This window comes from Zosterops lateralis (assembly GCF_965231275.1).
Source record: "Zosterops lateralis genome assembly, chromosome: 16".
In the NCBI taxonomy this organism is placed as follows: Eukaryota; Metazoa; Chordata; class Aves; order Passeriformes; family Zosteropidae; genus Zosterops; species Zosterops lateralis.
In genome coordinates, this window is record NC_139776.1 from 4,848,386 (window position 1) to 4,871,838 (window position 23,453).

At 43.2% G+C, this 23,453-nt stretch overlaps 1 protein-coding gene across 1 annotated transcript in view; it reads left to right on the plus strand.

The window, feature by feature from the left end:
• The window catches only part of CDH4 (cadherin 4), a gene marked incomplete at its 5' end in the record, with an annotated part of 425,180 nt that overhangs the window by 343,232 nt on the left and 58,495 nt on the right, over positions 1-23,453 (plus strand). The window contains one exon of the mRNA XM_083873174.1: positions 6,137-6,309. Coding sequence (XP_083729300.1) covers positions 6,137-6,309 — 173 coding nt within the window. The remainder of the gene's footprint in view (positions 1-6,136; positions 6,310-23,453) is intronic.

Genomic DNA, 23,453 nt, shown 5'->3' on the forward strand with positions numbered 1-23,453 from the left:
TGTTGCTGTTCACCTCTGTGACTCCACTCAGCACTGTCGCTGGGTCAGCTGCCCAGTTTCATTTGAAACCCTTAACAATGAGTGTGTGAAATTGTTTTACATCACCCACTGAATACATTTAAATTTTTTGGACTTGAGGATGCAGGTTTGTTAAATGAAATGTTTTAGTCCTTAGCACTACAGAAAGTTCAGTTGTACTCTGAGGACTTTTTCAGGATCCTGTCATACTTGTCTTTGGAATTTAGCTTTGATGCCTTTGCTTTTCTTGTGTGTCTTTCAGACCCTAAAGCTTCTTGGCAAGGAGTGAAGTCACCTAAAGGGTGAAGTGTGCCTGTAGGGCCATGAGATTCCCATCCTCTGTGGGGAAGGAAACTAGTATCAGGAAACTGTTCTGAGTGGAAAATTTTGGTTTTAGGAAATGTTGTAAATTTTACTCTGTTCTTCAGTATTTAATCTTCCCACAACTCTCACTGTCTTCTCTATCTAGCATCAGATGCAGAGGATTTACTAAGCGAGCTTTCCAATTTGGGGGGAAAAAATGAGGAGTAAGGGGAAGTTTCCATTAGTACAAAGCCGTTATTAACTTGGGTTAATGAAGATCTAATGTAATATGGCCATCACCACATGTCTGCACATAATGATTCCGTCCTTTTCTATGGGGGAATGATTAAGTTAAGTATCTTGTAGGTCAAAATTAGACTGAGAAGGTTAACCAACCTTTAATGATTCTGCAGCCATTTACCAGCCATTTAAAAATACAAACTGTAAGATAAAGCTGGATGGAGAAACAGCATTATCAGTAAAAAGTGGGTCAAGTTTTAGTTTTTTCTGTTTATATCATAGGAGAAGACAGGGAGGATTATGTGTTTTTGCAGTGACACGTGGAATAAAGGGCAAAGTGAAAGGAGTTTTTATTGCTATATTTTGTTGGCTTCCTGGTAAGTGCCTATTAGCTCTTTATTTTAACATGCATTAAATCTAACTAATGGATATCAAACCAGCTTAGAAAAATGACAGTTATAAAGCAATTGTAACAAAGACTTCAGGAGCACAACTGTGCCAAAATATTGTTTGTATTCCTTGAACTCCTGAAAGCTCCATCTTTATGGAGAAATGAAGTTGCGTAGATGGGAGAGCAGAGGTTGCAGACAGTGTGAAAGGAATTAGCAATCCTCAGCATGCTTTGGGATTGTCTGAGCTACAAAGGACCGATTCTCAGATTCCAGAGTGATTTGAGGGGGACGTTTGTTTATGACTGTGCTTATCTGCTTACACATGCACAGGGCAGCTATCTCTCTTGCTTGGCTTTGCTTTTTCCTTTCTTGTTTTGCTTTGCTTTCCATACAAATGGAGTGAGATATGGTGAATCTAACAAAATCTCTTTGCAGTCTTTTACAAGGAGATGCAATTCATTTTAAAATTGACAAACAAAACTGAATGTACAGGTATAAATTATCTCCCTTTGCTTCCATTCCCCCAGGTTCTGTAAGGCATTTTTTTGCCTATTCTGTAGAAACTTTAATTAATCCAATGGGAATATTGTCCATAAGGGTTGCTTTCAAGCATTTCTCTCATGTGTCTTATCCATGGCTAGAAACAAAACCATCTCATTTGACAAAATAACATCTGGGAGGTTATGGTCTCTGGGAAATCAAAGGGAATGCATTGAGAAGTTACAGATTCTGGAGGTCTTACCTTTTATTGATAGATCTCCTTCATCATGCCATCCATTAATTTTAACTCAGGTGATATATGAACTCTGCACATTAGTTAATGAAGGCTAATGCACAGTAATCTTGTCATCACTAGCTGTGCATGGTAATTCAATCTGCTGCTCAGAAGAGCTGTTCAACATGCTGCAAATTTGATTTAATATTGACATGATGTACTAGGTTTGGTATTTTATTTAACGTACCATGTGCCTTATTTGATGAGAAATGGTTTACTTTCAACAGGTTAGGTACCTGAGTTAGACCAGGTGTGTAGTTTAATGCAGTTATATGAGATATATATCTGTTATATCTGCACTGGGTATTCATCCTGTGATACCCTGCACAGGCTGGGGCAAATTTCTGAGTTTGGACACTTCATGCATTCATTTAATGTTGTCAGTGTGCTTGAGAGAAAGCCCTGCAGAGCAGAAAAATGAAGGTGATGCTTTTCTCAGGTACTGAAAGCATAAAGTCCCTCTTGCTCTGTTTACACATGTTTAACCTACTCTTGTAGCTTCATCATTACCAGCAGGATCTGATGCAAAAATGGCAGAGTCAGATTTGGGGTCTTGAGCGAGACTTGGAGGAGTTTTCTCATCATTTCTGGTCTGTAGTAACTGCTCCTAGCTTCTGTTTGGGTACAATACAGGGCTGTAAATATGGTGTTGTTAATACTTCGATTTCCAGAAAATGCACACATGCTGTGGGCCAGATTGGGCAGTCAGTGCTTTGTCACTTAAAACCAAACAATACCAGCTCCAATCCTCGAGTGTGTTATAGCTGTGCTCTCTGCCACTGTATATTTGCCTAATTTGTGTAGCATTAGAGGCTGGGTACAGGGATATATTGCCTTTATTTTAATATAAAGTACATGAAGATGTATCTCCATGCAAAGGACACTGAAGCATGACATCATTCACTTTTATTGCAGGTAAATCTTCACCAGCCATCTGAGTATAGTGCAAGAGTTTATACAGCACCCAGAGGATGTCAGACACTTTATCTGTGCACATCCATATCGCTCTGTTGAATACTCTTGTGCACAGATCTATGTTTGTGTCATTCACTGCAGCACGTAGGGATCTGGAGGATACATCTCTCTTAAAGACAGGCTAAATGCAAAGCAAACCAAGTGGAACGCAGGCAGTGGTGTAGGTTACACCAGCTGGTCCCCCAGGAGCTGTCCCTAGGGATGGTGCCCTCAGCATGGGGAGCTGGAATGCTGTCTGTCAACACTGCCAGGAGGGAAAAGGTGTGTGTGCACAGGAAAGGGAGAGGAGATACCAGCCACTGTCCAGGCTGTGGAGAGGGAGAAGCAATTTGCAGCCAGTTTACAGCAGACTGTGGTCAGACAGGCAGCCCCAGGGAGAGCCAGGAAGGAAGTGGCTGCTGCAACTCCATCATGTGCTGCAGCCACACAGGGCCCTTTGCAAAGCGTGTTTTATTGAGTTACAAGATCGTAATTAATGCCAAGTTCCTCTCTTTATTTTCTCTGTGGTTGGGTTTCATAATCGAAATTAAAGATAGGAGATAGGGAGCAGATTGCCTCTTGAAATAAAGCTCCCTGGTGCTGAGTTCATGACTTTAGAGACATTTGTCCAGCCCCATCTCCCTTTATGGAGATGTAGGTCAAGTGCTGTTGAAATAGTCCTTTTTTTCTCCAGAGCTGATGTGCTCAGTGCAGTGCTACACTGCAGGAAAGAAGCAAAAGGGTCAGAGAAGGAGTGAAGGAGACCTTCCATGCTCTCCATCCACGGTACAGCTGCTGTCCCCCACCTCCTCCCACCACAGTTGCAGCCTGTCAGGTTCCCCTGCCAGGTTGGAAACCCACCATTTCACACATGTCCTGGGTAATTTTGGAATCTGCAGTACTGTCTGAGACATCTCATGTGAGGAGAGACCACAATTGTGGGGTGCCCTTGTCTGAATCTGAAAGTCCAAATGACTTTCAGAGCTGTTTTTGGAGCTAGAAGTGCATCATGAAATACCACCTGTTTTTTGGAATACATCCTGAGACTGCACATGTCCTAAAATAGATTCTGTTTTTCCTCTTCCGCTTCTGTTTTCATTAGCCCCAGGTTTTGACATTCTGTTCAGAGATATTTTCAGTATTGAATGCATTAAGATAACATAAATTCCAAATCAAACAGCTCATTCAGCGTATTTCCTATTTAAATTTCCCCTGTACATTTTCCCTGTAGTTATCTAAGGGTTGGTTTCATTATTTGTATCAGCTGTCTCGTGATAACTGGTTTTGCAAAGGAGCAAAAAAACGAATGCTTGTAAAGAAAATAGAGAAAATTTGTTGCTTGCACAGCCTTGTTTCAATTCAGTGTTCCTTCCGTCTTCTGAAGTTTATTGATCGGGAGAATGTTAAAGTTGTTGAATAGTTTGTTTTCATTTCACAAATGTGAATCAGGATTATTGCAGAAAAACAGGAATGTATTCATCATTAAGATTTGCTTTACACATTCATTTATTTTTTAATCTATAATTCTTATTGAACTAAGAAAACTCACAGGAATATATGTATCACCACCAAGAACAAAAAGAGCCTGATTGAGGCAGATGGAAGATCAGCAAAGCACTTCACACAAGTGCAAAAATACAAACTTCTTGCTAATACTGAGAAACACTGGTTTCCCAGAGCTGGGAAGGGTACTGGGGGATTTCCTACGTTCAGAGAGGCTTAAAAACACTTGGCTAAGGTAGAAAATGCTGCAGCCATTTAGAGCATGGGGTATTTTTCAAGTTGTTTGCAAAGAGATACAAGCTCTCCACTCTGGTCTTCCCAAACTGGGAATGTGGGTGCTCCCAGTGTGACCAGGCTGGGGACCTGGCTGTGCCAGAGGAGACGATGCTGATGCAGCCACATGTCCCCAAGTTTGCCCATGGCTCACATCTCACCCAGAGACCACAGCAAACTCAGCTCTTTTTGTAAAGCCATGTGTGGCTCCATCTCGAGTCAGTTCAGGTTCTTGCTGGGACCACTTTGCATCTCTCCAGCACAGCAGGCTCATACATTGGTCTGTGTGCTCAGACCTTCCAAAAGCACAGTGTTTGAGCAGCACCTTCCCTCTTTTCGTGGATGCTGTTGGGTTTCATGTCCACAAAACGAGGTTATGTCTGGTTTTGCTGTCTCTCTTTGCCTCCCACTCCTCCTGTCAAGTCTCACATCATTATATTCATCCACTGTTGCAGATGGCCTTGTGTGAGCAGTGTGTGCCTGCCCCTCTACTCATTCCCTCCCAGCAATAAAACAAGTGTAAAGCTGGGCCCTATGAGCCCTGGGGGGGTCACAGGACCATGCAGCTGCAGGAGTCCATCCAATCAAGGAACATCTTTTACGCTCATAATGATAATTTCCCACTTTAGCAAAACACCCTGCTGCCCAACTCCAGTGCTAATAAGCCTGTCAGTGCATCAGTGCACTCCTGACAGTATCGAGAATGTAGGGACTGTTTTTTGCAAGGCAAATGAAGACACTGATGATTAGCAAGAAACAAACCAACAATTCCATACATCACTGGCCACACATACCAAATCATTGATTTTCTGTCCTGCTGGGCAGCAGCTGTTGTATTTGCTCTGCAGAAATGGATTTTTTAATCCTGGAGGGACAAGAAAGATGGATGTTTCTCCAAGAACTGGAAGCAGCAGGCAGTTGCTTCCTGCACTAGGCATGGGCATTTTGATGGTGTCCTTCTGAAGCTGCTGAGAAGTCAAATGGGCTTTCCACTATTAAATTCTACTTCTGAATGCATGTGAATGCAGTGATTGGATGGGGAAAAAAAATCTCCTGTGAGTATCTGTGAAATTGCAGGACAAAAAATGCTGCCCTAAAAGTTACAATCACTGAAAGAATTAGAAGTTAATCATAGATACCCTCACATGACTTCTCTCTGTCTACCAGTTACGTGTAATCAGCATCCTTCCAGATCATCTATCTCAGCAGTGTTGCTATTTCCATAATCCTCGCCTTGCCTGGCTGGCTGGATTGGAGTGAGAAGTCAGTTCCATAGCATTTCTGAGCAAAATGCATGACCCTGGGTCAAAGGGACCACAATCTGCTCTGCAGTGAGGTGACGCTGTTGTACGTTACAATGACACAGATTCTGACTTCAGAAGGTTGAAAATATTTTTTTTTTATTATTTTTGGGATGTGTCTTTTTTTATATACTATTTTATACAGACCAATTCGATTGGTGAAATAAACTTTTTCAATCACATTGGTCAGACTAGAGGGACATCAAGAAGAAGTCCCTCCTAGGGAAAAGAACAAAAACAAAGTTACAGTACAAAAACATATCTTTTGTTTACAGAAAATTCTCTGGGCAAAGAATTTCAGAAAACTTAAACATTCCAGGCACGAAACCAGGGCTAGAGTGAGGCAGCACTGACAGTTCCTCTTGGCTTGTTCCCAGGGACCTACGTGATGACGGTGACGGCCAACGACGCGGACGACGGCACCACGGCCAACGGGATGGTGAGGTACCGCATCGTCACCCAGACCCCACAGAGCCCCTCTCAGAACATGTTCACCATCAACAGCGAGACAGGGGACATTGTCACCGTGGCTGCTGGGCTCGACAGGGAGGTGAGTTTGGAACCATCTTGCCAAGTGATGTTGAGGATTGCTGATGTGAAAAGCCCAAATCCTGTCTTTAATCTCCGTGAGTTTGGAACCATCTTGCCAGGTGATGTTGAGGGTTGCTGATGTGAAAAGCCCAAACTCTGTCTTTATTCCCAAGCCTCTAAAAGCTTGAGTTGAGGTGTAGAGATCAGAGCCTTTGCTTCTGCAGCAACTGTGGGGCATCGTGGCTTTGATGTGATATTTTTGTCTTAATCCATATCAGTCGATGAAACCCAGCGAGAATCTTCAAACTCCTGGAGCTGGTATTTTCCTTTCCTAAGTTTATAAAACTCAAAGATGTAGAAAATACTCCAGGAGGCATAGGGGGATGAATGAATGGTCATTTGTCCCCCCTTCTGTTGGGGAGCAATAAAGTGCCAGACATCCATAGCCCTTTCTAGGCCTGTCTTTCTTAGTTCTTTGCATGCTATCCCTGGAAAAGGAGCACAGACTGCACTCAGCACACTTTGTGTCCTTGTGTCATTTCCAAACTAGTAAAATATCTTCCAGTAACTTTGGGTTTGTGTGATGTCCTGCCTTTAGTGCCTCTTCTTTCTGGCATTTTACAATGTGCAGCTTTTTCAAATGCAGCAAAAAATTTCACTTTTACTGACAGAAAAATACTAAGTGTAAACTATATAATGTGATTCTCAGAGCTCTGCTTCCTCTGGTTGTGGGTGTAGCTCAAGGACAAAGCATTTATACCTCACACATTAAACAAAAATCAATGCAGTGTCAGTGGTGGGATGGAGTGAGTGGAGAAGGAGAGGATGGGGTCAATGGGTGTAAAGGCAGAGAACCCCAGAACTTCAGTTTTTATTCCACATTGGACTGTGTAGGTCATGGAGTGCAGCTCAATGCAACTGGGGGGAGCTCCATCAACTAAATGATGGGAAGGATCATTTGTTCATGGAACAATGAACGTGGGCCATAGAGAGTATAAAAGGAAGGATTTGCTTAGTCTGAAGCTCAAATGTTTATATTCAAGCAGTCCCCAGAGCCAGCACATCCAGTGGGAGAGTCCAATTTGGGAGAGCCCAGTGTGCTGCGTTTCTGGGAGAAGGCACCAGAAACTGGTTTTGCTCTTCTTTCTCTCCTTCTTTCCCCTGTGGCAATGGCAGGGGCAGAGCAAGCAGGAGTCCCCACATGTGGAACCCAAACTCTGAGAGGTGAAGCCTCCAGCACCTTGGAGATTTTTCCTGTGCCCCTCAGGCAGCTTTGGCCCCACTGCTGAGTGCTGTGCCAGGAGATATTCCCTGCCAGGGATTGTGCCCATCTCATTCCATGTCTGGGGCTGCTCTTTTGCTTCAGAGCAGCTCAGGGAGGAATCCCAAAAGCAACTGCTGAGAGCAGCCAAAAGCCCTGGCAGCAGCTCAGCAGCACCTGTGGAGCCCCAGGGCAGCCACTGGGACAGAGAAGGGAAGGGAAGGGAAGGGAAGGGAAGGGAAGGGAAGGGAAGGGAAGGGAAGGGAAGGGAAGGGAAGGGAAGGGAAGGGAAGGGAAGGGAAGGGAAGGGAAGGGAAGGGAAGGGAAGGGAAGGGAAGGGAAGGGAAGGGAAGGGAAGGGAAGGGAAGGGAAGGGAAGGGAAGGGAAGGGAAGGGAAGGGAAGGGAAGGGAAGGGAAGGGAAGGGAAGGGAAGGGAAGGGAAGGGAAGGGAAGAGAATGCTGGCTGGGAGCAGCACAGCTCTTGCCCTTGGCATCGTTTCAGGGCAAGCTGGCCCAGGGGGGACACGATGTGGGAAACAGCTTCCCAAGGAGAAGGTCAGGAGAGCAGAGGCTTTCCAGGTGAAAAGACAGGAAGCAGAGCTAGGGGAGCAGGAGGATCTCCAGCACCTGCTCCTTCCCCACCTGACGTGGCAGACTCTGCAAGCACAACCTAGGGCAGATTTGACCTTTCCCTACTCATCGTATTCCAGGAGCTGGGAAGTTGCTGAATCTTAAGCAGGTAGATTATCCCAGGCAGTGCTGGAGCCTGCGGCAGGCTCGCAGTGGAAGAGGAGAAACAAGTGCTGGAGAAATTGCTGGCAGCCCCCAGGGGAATGGTAGCAGAGTACTCAGAGAAGAAATTGGAATTCTGGCAGGAAAATGCTGATTTTATGGAAATGAAAGAACTATTATTGCCCCCCTGACATCAGTGGGGGCCAGCATTCTAGTGCAGGGCTTTATGGGCAGAGAAAGGTCGTCAGTTTATATTAATTTCAGAAACACAGATTGGGATAACTTGGTGGGAGAGAGGTTTTAATCTCAGCAAATCAGCTCAGAAAAGAGGCAGGTGTTAATTAGGGGGAAAGGATAAGGCAGGATGGATGTCTTTTTTAGTGTTTCTCTCATGAAGTATTTTAAAACTTGCAGGAGAACCATGTGCTTCAGGTGAATTCCCTTGAGCACAGGGTCCAGGAAATCACAGCTGGCACATTGTGTGTGCAAATCTGGTGTTGAGTGTCCCAAGCTGAGTACAAGGTTGGGCAGGGGACACTTGGATCGAGGCAGAACAACCAGCTCTGGGCATAATCCTGGGGCTGCCCTGAAGCTACGGGGCATGCTTATTCCCAGCTCTCTCTCCTGCTTTCAGGATTACATCTGGAATTGGCAAAACTTTCTGGTTCATTAACACAAAGTTGTATTGTCTCTAAGTTGAAAACTATGTTTAAACACCCCTGTTACTGTACCACGGACTGTTTTTTTGTTTTTGTTTGTTTTTCCTGAAAACTTGAGGAAGCTGTTAGAGGAGTGAATTTGGGTTTGCTGCTGACATTTCCCTGTCGTTAGGAAAAGGAGACGAAGAGCAATATTTGGAATGCAGATTTGTGTAAATTAAAATGTTAACAAATCTGACCTATTCAGCTGAAACTCCTATAACCAAGATAAATTCCCTGGATACCAGTTATTTCTCCAAATGCTTATTGACACATTTATCAGTGCCTGAGACGTGATTAAGTTAAGCTGTGGTGATACAGAACCAGGTTTTCAGTCTCCACTGGACCCTTCTCCCTTGCTTCTGCAATGCAAAGCAGGTGTAAAAATAACTTCAGGAGCTATTCCATATCTGAGAGACAGGTCCATGTTCCAGATCCAGCATTTGTCTTTCAAAAGGAAGAAAAGTCACTGCAGAACTGGTGTTCCCAGCTCAGCATTTCTGTTCCATGCTCATTAAATGAGATTTCCTGATGTTCTCAGCATCTTCACTTAAATATTGGTTCTTTGCTGGTTTCCTAAATTACCTTCAATCCATGAAAGAATGAGCTGGATGAAGTTTTGGGGGTTTTTGTGTCATGAGAAGTGTTTTGTTTGACTTGTGAAAAACCTATTTTAAGACAAAGTCATGTAATTTTGCTGCTGTTTCTAAACCCCCATTTCCACAAACCATGGAGGAAATTAAAAACTCAGCCTCTCAAATTGTGCTGGTCTCTCCTAAATGTGTCTGACACTGAAGATAGCACAATCAAAAGCCAAAATATTAAAATATTGATGGCTTTAAAGTTATCTTACCTGGTTCCCATTAATCTGGATGTAAATATGGTCACAATGCTCTGTGTCCACTCACTCATTATGACTGCACTTAATTGAATGGATCCCCAAGGAAGATAAAGTTAATTGGACTGCACTTCATAAAAATTATTAAAGGAATACAGTTTAGCAACAGCCTGATGTAAGCCTGGATGCCTGAGGGTGAGAAATGCCAAGGGTGGAACAAAAGAACACTTATCCCTTGAACTAAGAGGAAAAATGATAGGGATTTAGGGTCATCAGAGGTTCAGACGTACATTCAGACAGCAGCTGATTTAATGGAATTAGGTGGGAAAAATTACGTGATGATGGGAGCACAAAATGTGTGCATTATGGGGAAGGGTGTGAATGCATGAGATGAACAGGTTGTGGCAAAGTTCAGGGGTAGGAAGGGACCATGGCAGGGGATTTAATTTATGGCAGCTGCTGCAGAAGTGGGTGGGACCACACAAGGTGCTGCCAGACTGATGGCTTCATTTAGCAGCACATCTGAATTCCACATTTCATTAAGCTGGGGTGTTTCTTTCCACTGGGAAGAAAATTGCAAGAGGTAAGAAAGGGTCAGGTGAGTCCCAGACACAAACAGAACATTCATATTTTTGTTTTCCATCCTGAAAAGTAACATTTCTCTGTATAACCTTGCAAAATCAGCCAGCTCTGTTCCATGTGTTATTTTTTTCCTTCCCCTCAGCCCAGTGTCCCAGGTGGGATCAAGCCCAGACTGTCAGTCTGATGGTGCTCCTGGTGCAGTAACTCAACCCCATCACCAATTTTGATTTCTCTGGTGGCAGAATATCTGTCTCAGTAGCACAGTAAACCTGCACTGGGGCTATAGTAGAGGCAATATCATCCTCTGAAGAGCTTCCCCTAAATATTTTATGAACACGGACTTCGAGCAAGCAGGAGCGGAAAAAAAAAAAAGGGAATGAGAGAAAAAAGGAGGTGGTTGATCCCAGGCTCTGCTGGCAGGCCAATAAATGTTGAGACATCTCAAATGTCATCTAGGTTTATTTGAGATAATAAGTATTTCAGCACTGTGGTGCTTGTAGTGTAATGTTTCTAACTTTTTGAGATGTCCCTTAGAAAGGAGTCCCTTCCCAGCACATTCATCTGGTACTGGAGAAATGAAGGCAGGCAGGAGCACTGAGTTGCTCCTTCCAAATTTCTGTATGTTTGTATTTCTTTTGAAAGTGATTGGATCTCTGCTGCTGCAAATGCTTTTAAAAATACATGAAATCCGATTCTGTGATTACTGGCTTGGCTTTCTGAAAATGTGATGTTGCTGGTCCTTCTCAAGTGAGTGAAAGATAAAAGGGAGAGCCTGCCAACAACTGAGTTAGAGGTTTATTTTATTTATGAATGAAATGGCAGAATTTTTGTGGGGAAGAGGAGAAGTTCTTCTTATTAGCAAAGACAGTTGATTTCTTTTCCAACACTCTGGGTTTGGTGCAGCTAGACATTTCTGATAGTGCAGAATTTGAAATGTTGGGTTAAAGGAAAAAAACCCAATTGTGCACTGCTCCAAACACTGAGCAGGGATGGTTTTGGGGTACATTTATCTCCAGGTCATTGCCATAGCTTTTCAAAACCTCCTTGTTCATCTAAATGCTGGCTCAGAGTAAACAAGGCCTTGCTCTGGTACAGGAATGACTTTAGCCACTGAGACTGCTGTGAAACATTCCCAGAGACAGACATCCACTAGTCTGAGATTACCCAACTACAGTGGGTTCAGTCTGGTTTGTCTCTTCCAGCCAAGTGTAGCCAACAGGTAACTCCAGCTGAGCCTGGCTGTCTGTACCAGGAAACTTCCCTCTGACAGTGGAGTCCAGCAGCTTTCAATCCTTCATCCACCCCTGGAATACAGCAAAAGGAATTTATTCTGTTCTAAATCACCATGGCCCATGCTAATCATTTCCCTCACTGCATATCAATGTGATGTTCTGCAAAGCTGCCTCTCCTCCTCTGAGCAGGGCTGCAGGAACATCTGCTGCAGGGTGAGGCTGAGGGGTCCCACACCACACGAGTGATGGATGAGTTTACCTGGGCAGATTGTCACTTGTGTGTGTGTGTGTGTACTGACAGAATACAAAGAATGGAGGAAAGTGGCATCTAAGTGGCTTGACTGCATCCTGAGAGCTCCTGTTCCCATTTTTCTCAGCCAGGTTTGCCTTCTCCGAGGAGCAGAGAGGAGTAATGCAGGATTGCTACAAGCATGTCACCTTCTGACATGCACAATCCAGCATTTGTTTGCTATTTGTATCTATTACAGGAGTTCTTTAAAATGAGAGAGGTTCTGTTTTTCATGTTCTTTTCACTCCTTTTTCCCGAGAAGAGCTAAAACAAGGTTGTTAGACTCTGCAGAGCCATGAGTATCCTGCTTTTCAAGATGAACTTCCCATATCACTGCATCAAAACATGCAGAAAAATGCCTCCACAGCTGAACTCACAGGAGGAGAACCAGAGTGAGGGATTAGTAATTATTTTGCCAGGGAGGCACATCCATTTGTATGAATTTGGACCACAAGTCCTTCTATTTAGCTTCCAGACTTGCAGGCTCCCCAAGTGTTTTCCAGCGACTGGGATGATGAAGGACTGTAACAGACTTCCAGGGTTAAGTGGCTTTCCCAGTTCTCACAGCATTCAAATAGTGATATGGAGTCCTTGTGGAACATGTCTTCAAGCCAGACATAAACTACTGGAGTCTTAGCAGGGATAAGCAGGTAAAATACTTCACCTTCCTGTGTCAGACTGTGTTTTACTTGTCCCTTCCAGCCTTGGCCCTAATGTGCTTCTGCCACGTTAGAAAACACTTCCCCCCTGCCACTGAGGAGCAGTTTTCCCCCGTGCTGTCACACAGGAGGCTCTGCCCTCTCTGTCTGCCTGGCAGCCACGTGCCATCCCAGGGATTTGTGGAGCACAAAGTCACTCTCAGGGATGAAATCCACTCTCTGCACATCATTAATGGTGAATTCTACGTTGTCCCTGATACCTTGTAATTTTTCAGGGCCATGTAACGAAAATGTAAATACTGAAGCTTTATGTATTAATATGCCTGAAATCATTACTTAAAGATAAAACTGGTTAAATTATTCAGTTATAAAATTATCCCATTTCCACAGCAGCATATCCTGTCAAAGGGAGAGCTGATTAGCCATAAGCTGAATTTAGCCAGCAGATTTATACTGGATTCTGGTTTATGTTTCTACATTGTACATAGGACTGATTTGAGTTTGCTCCATCATTCCAGTGCATTTATTTTCTCATTACAGACAAGAATGACCTTTCTCAGCAAATTATGGTGAGGAGCACTACCACTCATCAGTGAAGAAGATTCATTTTATTAACCCTGTTTAGTGCTTTGGAAGTGTATTGTGCACTCAGTGGAGGGCCACTTGCAGTAATTTGAGATACCAGAAGTTAGCAGAGAACGAGGGCTCCAATCTGCTCCGAGCACAGTTGGTCCAGCACTGCTTAAGGGATCCCTCATAGCCTTTCCTGCAGGGTCCAAAAGATGTGAGCAAATCCTTGTCACAGAAATTACACCATTTGTTTTAGAGAAAGGAACAATGCCAGTGGTTCTGAAGCCTTGTCACAATTCCCAGAAGGAATACATCTCCCTGTTTGAGTTCCTCAAATGGCAGTGCCTGTGTGTCTTTCTGGTGAGTGTTTCTGGAATGATCTGTACCTTTTGGTCTTCTGCATGATTGCTGCAGCTCTCTAAACAAGAAGCTGACAATCAGTTTTAGAGCTCCCATGTAAGGAAAGGGTTTTTTTATTACTTTTCCTTTAAAAAAGCCTGATAGCTACATAGACTGGAAAAACTGATAGAGGAAGGGCTCTGAGTCATGGCCTTGGAAGAAAATAGCTTGAGTAGGAAAGAAAAAAAAAAGTGGATATGATAGGAGACGCTTTTAAAGAATAAAAGAGCTTTCCAAAGAAAGAGGCTGGTAAATAGCTTGAAACCTGTGGGAGTCCTATGAGCAGGCAGCAAAACAGCCATGGTATTTATCTCCCAAAAAGGTACACCAGGAGGATGATCAGGACACAAGTGGAACAGGCTGGACATCACCTGGCTGTACCAACTGCGAATATATTGGCACAGTTTGGCTGTGAGTTTGTGTGAGCTCAGCCTGGCTGTGGGATCTGCTTGCACTCATCTTGGCCCTGTCCTGTCCCAAGGCCTTTCATTCCCCATCAGATTGCACTTTCAATAAAGAGGATCAAACAGAGCAGTAGGGCTGGTTTTAACTGGTCTGGTTGTTCTGTGTAGGTTTTCAGTTCTGGTCCCAGTGCACTGTGTGTCCTTCCTGAAGATGGGCACAGGAGGATGTTCCAGCCTCAGAACTGGGCTGTAAATGGAAACCTGCGGCCAGTTTACATCTCCCATGGCTCCAATTCCACCCAGAGTCCAGCCCTTTGGCTGAAACAGAGTTTCCCCCCACTGAGGCAGTGCCTATGACACTATTTACTGCCTGCCCCACTTGCTCCCAATTTGGTTTTTAAATTCTTTCTCCCATTTGGCTTAGACTCTCTTCATACACCTGGCTTGCTGTCTGTATTGCCTGCATTTAGATGCTGGAGCCTCTGGAGGAGGTTGTACTGACTCAGATGTGGAACTGTAATGACTTTTTATTCATATTTGGGTGAGCTATTGAAGAGATATTACCAAATTGAAAAGCTGCATGATTTGGGGTTGAACTATTCAGATAAAACAAAGCTTTGAGTTTAATTGGATCCAATTATAGAGTCCAAGCAAGAATAGGACTGATACCCCACCTAATGAGTTCCCTTCCTTTAAATATGGAAATCTTCAGAGCCTCTCCTATAAGAGAATTCCACATATACTAATAGTCTGTAGATCCTTTTCTTTCTTCACACACATTTAATATGTTCAGAGAGTTCTGGTACAGTCTGGTTGCACTTGTTTCAAGTTGCTCCTGAAATCCCACCTCTGACTACAGTGGGTTGGTTTATACATTATTCAGTAGTAAAATCCCAGCTGAATAGGGAGGAGGAAAAAAAAAGTTGAATATCGGAGTGGAAAGCTCACCAGGTCCTTAGCATAATCTCTCTGGTTCAGACCTGCATTTCTTTTTCTATTTGAGCTTGTCTTACAGTGGAGAAGAGTGTATCATTCCAATTTCAGATAGAAGACTACCTGCTCAGCTCAGGCAGATTTAAAGTTTTTCTTTTGGTACATCACATACTTTCCAACAGCCCCTTCCCCTCTCTAAAGGGATTATTGTCTAAATCTGCACCAGGTCAAGTGAAATAATTAAACACAAGCTGGCTCCACTAATTAACTTATCCACAGACCATTGTCTGTTATTAGCATTTTAAAGAGAGGCTTTGTTAACTCCTTCTTCCTAGACCTAGTACTACTTTTTTAATAGCTGAATTCATTCCTGTGAGTATCTTTGGCTCCATTTCTTGATTAAATATTGTCTTCAACACATTTGCCAGAGCATGAGTGAGTTTATGGGATGTTTCACCCTGCATCAGTTACTTTTCTTAACTGAGAATAAGAGAAAGGCAGCTTGAATGTGAAGGACTGTGATTGTCAGAAGACCAAATACAGAGTCTTGTATTCTGAAATATTCTTAAAATAGAAATTTCTCAGTGTAAACAGCAGAGAGGCTGTTACATGCTTTGTAAAGTATAATTTAAATTGTGATATATCTCGTGTTTTTATAGTACATCTCATCTGGAACAGTGTCAGGATCATGGCGTTTGTATTTGCAGAGGAAGTAATACTTCCAAAAATACAGAAATGTGTGCACAGGGACCAAAATGTGGGTGTTTGCTGTTCTGCATCACGAACACTGTCTATTTCCTTCAGCTCTGTACTAATTAGTACCCAGAAAAGTGGCAGAAGGTGGCTCTTTGAAGGGGAGGACTGTTCTTGTTAGACACTTGTGAGCATCGCTAGGCTGGCTATAAATAATCACACCATCAGGTGCTGAGGTTTGGGCTATTCTCCATTCACTGCAGGCTGGGAGAGGGCTCGTGGATAAGGCCAGCAAGGTGTCAGGTGCAGGCAGGATGGAGCTGTGTGTTATTCTTCCCAAAAAATGCACATTAAAGCATCTAGGAGCTTGTATTAGCAGAGCCAAAGCAGTGAGGCAGTTTTGTTCTTTTGTCATGGTAACCTCACCATTTTTCTTCTAATTTTTAGGCTAAATATTTTCCTTTCATTGTTGTTCTGTTATTCCAGTTTCTAAAAAATTCTGAGGACTTTGTGTAAGAAATCCTCATTAAATAGAGTACATGTCAGTACAATAATGTTTTATTCAAGCTATTCATTTTTTTGCACTTAAAATGCTTTCTGTTCCAAATGCCTTTCCAGAAAAATAAATGTGGTTTTCAGTTAAAGTAAACAGGTCACATACTCAGTGACCTCAAATCTGATGGCTCAAATTGAGAAGGGGAACTAATTGCATAAAAATGCAGTGGCTCGTATTATCCAGATGTTCAATAAGTTGGTCTTTCCAGCCTTATTTATACATGCCTGAAAAATAAAATAGATTGTAGTTTCCTATTTATGCCAACATGAAATTCATCTCAGTTTATAGGGCAGAGTCTTGTTTTAATGGTTCAGGGTTTGGGCAGATGCCCAAGGAGGGATAAATTGACCAGACTGATTGCAGCTGCCTGAGGATGGGAATCAGGGTTTGTGAGTCAACAGCAAATGACTCTTGTAGAAGTGGGAAGCTTTTCTGCCAGGTGTCTGCAGTTCTAAAGGGAGGGTTTGATGCCACCCAAGAAGGAACATGCCAAATAAAATGTTCCTACTTAGGAGTGACTGTGGTCACCTTCTGAAGGTGAATTTCAGAGAGGTCAGAAGAGCAGCATCTTTGTCCCTTGAACTCAGGGCCAACCCTGTGGTTTGCTTGCAGCAGAGTAGAGCTGGCCCAGCCACAGGGATCTGCTGTGATCAAAATGTCCTGCCCTATATTGGGTGTGTTTTGCTCACAGGGGAGCCTCTGCTGTTGTGAAGTAGCAGGTGAGAGGATACTCCACACATTATTCAGTCTGGAAGTGGTTTGTTTTGGAGATGTGTATGTTTCTGCAATTATTTTAGCCATTAAACTTCAGCCCTGAAAATGCTTTCATCTTGGCTGATTCCATCTTTTTGTGGCCACGGCAATGCAGAGGAGTGTGATGGGAAATGCATTACTAGATTTGTAAATTACGTGCACTTCCCTCCCCATGTAAGTTTGATATCAGAAGACAATGTTTGACAGAGAAGGTAATGAACAGTATTTGTTGGACAGAGAAGGTAATGAACAGTATTTGCTGGTAAATCAGCAGCTAGATGTGGCTTGAAAGAAAGCAGATTTCAGCATAAAGAGACAATCTGGAAGGGTTACCAGTGCTGTGGACTATCAGTAAATCTGCCCTACAGATGAGCAGCAGAGCAGCTTCCACCAGTGAGTGCTGGAGAGAAACCCGGTGGCTTCATGACTATCAGCTCTTGACAAAGCAGTTGAGCAAATTTCCTTAGAAAAATAGCCTACAGGGAAACCTGCAGAGCATCAGATGGTTCTTAGGGTAGGTAGCACACCCCCAGCACCTTTGGCCATGGCCATATCCCTGAGACCCCCTGAAGTAAAAAGTGGGAGAATGTCTCAGATCTATCTGTCAGATTAGAAATTGAAGCATCAGCAATCATTTATGTAGATGATCCTGATTAAGTAGGAAATGCCCCCACAACGTTTTCCCCACCCCCAGATTAGGACAAAATATTATTTTTTTTTAATTGTAATTACCAGTCAGAAAATAAAATCTGGAGTGATTTAGCATTTTTGTTTTAATAGCTGCAAAAATGTCGCATTGATATTGGTCTTTTAAAATGATGTTTGACATTTTGAAAGATCAATTTTTGTCAAAGTTAGCTCAGGCCATTAAAACCATTTTAAAAAGGACTCATTTTGCAATGTAAAAATAAATTCCAAGTGAGGGAGAGCTTTCAAGTGCCTGTCCTTGGGAGCAGTTTCATTCTTAGCATCTTGTGATGAAAAGCCATTTTGTCATAATATTCTCCACCAGTTTTCATCCTCAGGCCCCTTCAGCTCTCTATATGGTCTCTGCCACTACTGTCATCCAACCATATCAAAATGGGTATTTAGGGATGTTCTTCTGAAAACTAATTCCAGTGTTTGCAATAAGAGCTGCTAATGTAACTCAGGGTGACCATTGCCTGCAGTATCAGCATCTTCAAAGGCTGACTGACACATTTGAGAAATAGATTTTGTGTTACTCTGCTGACCCCAGACTCTGTGCCAGGGCAGTTCAGAGAGGGGCACAGTCCTCTCCATACAACTTCCACAGGGAATAAGGAAAGCTAAATTACAGATTTCACATCCAGATGTGCAGGGGAGCGTTCAAGGAAAATGCATCAAAACATCTTGCAAAAAACTCATTTAAAGTTACATAAATTATTGTTTGCGTTTTCACATGCAGTTATTTTCAAGTCTAACCAGCTGTATCTGATTGAAGTGGCCCTAAATAAATAGATCGTTACATAAACACAACATTTGTTTGGGGATTTTTTTCCCAATAAGGTCTGGGCCCTGTTTGCTTCGCAGTATTGCACAGACTGTGAGAAGGAGGTGTCTGAATTTCAATGGGACATTTTGACACAGAAAATCCCATTCTTAGTATGTTTGGAGTTTCTAAGTCATATGGTGACAGCTACCTTAAAAGAAGACACAGTAAATAATGTGGCACATGTTTTGCAGAGAAATTGGAATGCAAAGCAGAAAGTCCAAAGGGGTGATCACATTTCAGTTCACGTTTTTCACCCCGTTTCGGTACATCAAGGCAATGTCTGGTGTGTGCTGGTGCAGTGAGCAGGCATTCTGCTGACAGGCTCCCCAGCAGCAGCCTGGGTTGCTGTTTGCTGGGAAGGGCTGGAGTTGGTTATTCCAGGAGCTCTTTGTCACGATCCAAGACGAAAATGCCTCACACTCTCCGTGTTATCATCTGTGTTATCTTTTCTTAGATCAATTACCTGATAAAGGGTGACCCTGAGCCATGCCTTGGTTACTCACTGCTGCAAGTACAGTCCACAAAGTTCAGAAGTCCTTAGGCACCTCTGAAGTGCTTTCTAGCAGGTCCCAAGGTTCTATAAATGAGGAAATAAACCAAGTGACTCAAGGCACAGAGATGCTTGTCTGCACTGTCTCTGTTCCCAACCAGAATAAAACATGAAAGAATAATCTGAAAGACGTGACGGCTTTTATTGAAGAAATAATCAGAGAGTCACTTATCAGAATCAGGAAACCTGCTTTATCCTTTGTTGCATTATAAATAAGAATTATATTTGTTCTTGGGAAACAAGCCTGAAGTACACTGCAAGACATTATTGTGAGTGATGCACCAGGAGGAACTGAATAAATACTGCCTGTCTGCCCCATTAGGTGGTTTTGTTTCTTATATTTCTTTCATTCCTTTACCAGGAACGAGTTATTTTATCATTTCAGAGGTGTACTCAGAGGAGAGCCATGATTGGTTTGCTTGTGAGGGTCTGAACTCCAAGCTGACAAAAGGTAGAATGCGAGGCAAGGAGTGTGGTGGTGGGGAAGGAGGCAGGGGCTGGGGTCTCCAGATGTGCTCACTGTCCAGGTGAGCTCTCCTGCTGCAAGAAGAGCACTGTTGACCAGGGCAGCCCATGGTGGTGTGAAGGAAACAAGAAAGAATAGGAAGATTAAAAGGAGAAGTAGAAATGGAAGGAAGAGACATTTGTAGGCATAGAAGGTTAAGGAGGGTGGAAGAGAAGAATTAACTTTTTCCACTCTTGTAACCTCTTGCAAAGGCTGTTAGCTGTGGATTTGAAGGGTTATAGAGAATGCCATCCTAGACAGAACAACACACACAGTGCAGCATCCTCTCATGATCCAGGCATCTGTCAGAGCTGCAGGCACGAGCTCTTGGAGCCGTGTGTGCCGGTTATGTCTCGCGCTAGGTGATTAGATGTAAAATTACACAGTATCATCCCAACTTGGAACATAAAACCACTTCCATGCTCTGTCTTGACTGTTCATAATGTTTCTTGGCAGAGGTTGTTGCAGACACCAGCTTTCAATCCTTCCAAATTAAATGTCAGTTGATGGCAGCGCCGTCGTCAGCGGGAGCGTCCTGCTCATCCCGCTTCCCCCGGCGCTGGGAGCACTCTGCACCTCCTCAGCTGGCTGATGAGCAGCTCAGCTGGGAGCAGTTTCCAAAGAGATCTTTGACTTTCTTTGGCTTCCCAGAGGAATTCATAATTATTTCCTCCTTTATCATGGAGTGCAGCTGGAGTCTTCGGCTCCATTAGAACTGCCCTGGTAATTTCACAGTGTGAAATTTACAGCAAACTAGGGACATTAACGTTAAATAAATTTATGCAACAGCAACCCTCACCCAAGTCATTAAAAGTGTGTGCAGTTTTTAATGGATGCTTCAGCATGGCATTTGATAAGTTTGTTCATTTCTTTTCCCAGTCTGTTAATTATACATACACACACATTTTTCTGCCAGAGGTATTGGTGGAGGCTGACTGTGGCCACGGATGTCACCTCCTTGCAAACACTTTAAGCATGGCTGTAATCCCAAGCTCAGTGGAGTGAGGAAAGGCTGTCACCAAGAGTGGATTGGGAGGAGGGGGGGAAGTGTGAGAGTGTGGGTCTGTGTGCAACTCCAGTAATCCAATTGAACTATGTAGTGATTCTGAATCACGTCTATGTGAAAAGACAGGATATCATAAAGGCTGCTAATATGGTGGAAAATTGTATTAAGCTGAGACAAGACAAAGTTGATTATGTGCACGACTAGTGCAGATGTGCCTGGCACTGGTCGTTTATGCATATTGATTGATCTTAAATACAGCAGAGCAGGGGATGGGATGGGGTTTCTATGGTTATTGATTTTGTTTCAGCTCCTTGGGCTGTCACCAGAGGCTTTCAGATCCAACTGCCTTGACCAATACAAGCCCTGATCAGAAATCTTGATAAGAAAGGATGGGGCTGATGTCCTGGCCAGAGAAAACATGCTGGGTATGTCCTTTGAGAAGCAGACACTCAGGAACACCCCTGCTCTTCAGCTCTGTGGAGCCAGGGTGTGCAATTCACTGAGGCTGCAGTTGGGCTCTTGGGCTGCCTTGCTGGATGTTCCCAGCGTGGGCTGTGCAGGAGCAGCCTGGAGTGCTCACAAGGGTCACTTTGCTGCGTGATCTGCTCCGCTTCAGTTTGCTGAAGGAGGAGACTTGGTTCCCTAATTGTTTAATTTTGGCTTCTATAAACCTGCTGGAGCAGAACTGTTGTTTTTCCACCTCTCCCACATTCCAAGCAGTGAAGCTAGAAGCAGGAGGTTTGCATCCTGTTTTTTTGGTTGTTGTCTCATTCCTCGGGAGTCTTTATTAAGATAGTTTTCTTCAGTCCTGCTCTGCCTGGAGCCACTGACCTCTGCCACCAGGCAGCCTGGTTTCCAATGGCTCTGTGACTCTGCTGGCATGAGCCATTTAATGGCTTCCAAATGAAAGAGAGCAGGTTTAGATTAGATATTAGGAAAAAAATCTTCCATCTGAGGGTGGTGAGGCCCTCTCACAGGATGCCCAGAGAAGCTGTGGCTGCCCCATCCCTGGAAGTGTCCAAGGCCAGTTGGATGGAGCTTGGGGCACCCTGGGATAGTGGAAGTTGTCCCTGCCCATGGTAGGAGATGAGCTTTAAGGTCCTTTCAAACCCAAGCTGTTCCAAGATTCCATGATTCTCTGATCATTGGCATGGAGCTTGAAACATGATACGGGAGTCAAATAAGATGCTAGTTTTTTAATAAGCAAAGTATTTAGGAGTAGAGATAATTAAGCATCTAGCAGTCAGTAAAAAAGATTTGTGGATGTTTGTCCTGGGAATTCCCTAATATCCCAGTCCTGGGGGTTTTTATATGTATGAGCATCTCCACCTGGCATGGCTGCAGCCCTGTGCAGGTGAGTCTGCTGACACAGGTGAGTTTTCATGATTGTGGTTTAGTTCTGAAAGAGGAATTTGTAAGCACCTTAAATTGAGTGCATATAACTCGCTTTGATTTATATTTGAGCTGAGGTGAAAGAACTCTATCTGTGATTATGGACATCAAAGACAATATATTGAAATCCAGTTTTCTAATGTACACATCATTTATCAAATCTCTGCCCAATAATGCCAACATTTGCTGCACAGAAATCCAAGGTGATGGATTACCTGCTTCCCACCAGCTTTCTGAAGGCCAGGGAAGATAAACACAGGATTCTTGTAGAAATGTCAAGTTCAGACTGCAGAGAGGGACTGAAATCAAAAACCCCAGGGCAGTTAGCAAAATTCATAAGCAGGGTGAGAATTTCAGGGACCTTACAGTCCTCAAAGGAAACAAGTTTCTTTGTTTCTTGCTGTCACCAAGAGCACGAGCGATCCACCTGCTGCAGGCAGAACGTGTCACCTTTTGCAGAATTTGGCCTGGTTTAGTGCCTGCTCTTAAGATGCTGATGATCTAAAAAAAGCACATTTTTTACATCTAAAGCAGCAGCGATCTGGACTTGGATCCATAACAGCCAGTTCTTGCCTGGATTTGGGAAGGAAAAAAAAAAAAAAGATTAAAAATATGAATTTCAAATTAAAACCAGGAAAAAATAAATAGCAGAAAACACTTTTATTTCTTACCAAGCTTCTATTCAGTTCCTGCTTCCTGTGTTGACAGTGCAAGTTATACTTGGGCAGGAAAAAAAGGAAGCCCACAAACATAATTGCAACCATGTCTAATTAGGCAGAGCTATGTAAATTTAGCGTTTCTACATGATTATAAATGTCAGGAGAGCCTTAGATAAGACATGAGAGTTTTGAGTATCTCTTGTGTACCTAGTCTAAAATATCCTTATTGCTAATCCTATTCATCTGGAGTTGCTTCCTAATTAGAATATTTATGGGCTAATAAGGAGGTGAACAAGACACTCCAGTTCAGTTCCAAAGGTGAGAGTAGGGATTCATTAGACTCGGTGTCTCTGTTTTGATTGCTCTACAATGTAATTACCACTGTGCTAGACAATCATTTTAGATTTACCTTAACAACAAATGTTTAAAGAAGATTCCTCTTGTTCTGTCTTTGTGCCACGGTCTGCTGAAACTAAAAGCAGTGATGTCAGCAGCTTTGAGAGATTTGGGGGTTCCTGGGTGGGGTTTTTTTTCCCTTGTTTTATTTTCTGAACTGTTTTGACCTCAGTCTGTCAGTTACTGATGTTGCTGAGTTTTGGCCATGCCAGCTAAAAGTGAATCTGGTTTGCATATTTTATGAATTCGTGTTTTATAAATTTTATATCACTAGGACCTGCTTTATAGGAAATGCTTATTTTGATTTTTTTTTTTTTTTGGTGTTTTTTTCAGAATTTTCACTTGCATGTCTATAGCCAGTGACCTGATACAAAACAATTTTTAAACTCAGATCGAGTTTAGCTGGTTTTAGGTTATAGTACCATGAAAGCACTGGGGGTGCCTGACATTCAGTGTCTGACTCTTTAATTTTTCTTCTGGAAGGTTCTTCCCCACCAGGAGCCCCACTGAGCCCAGACACAGCAGCAGCAGGAAAAATCCCTC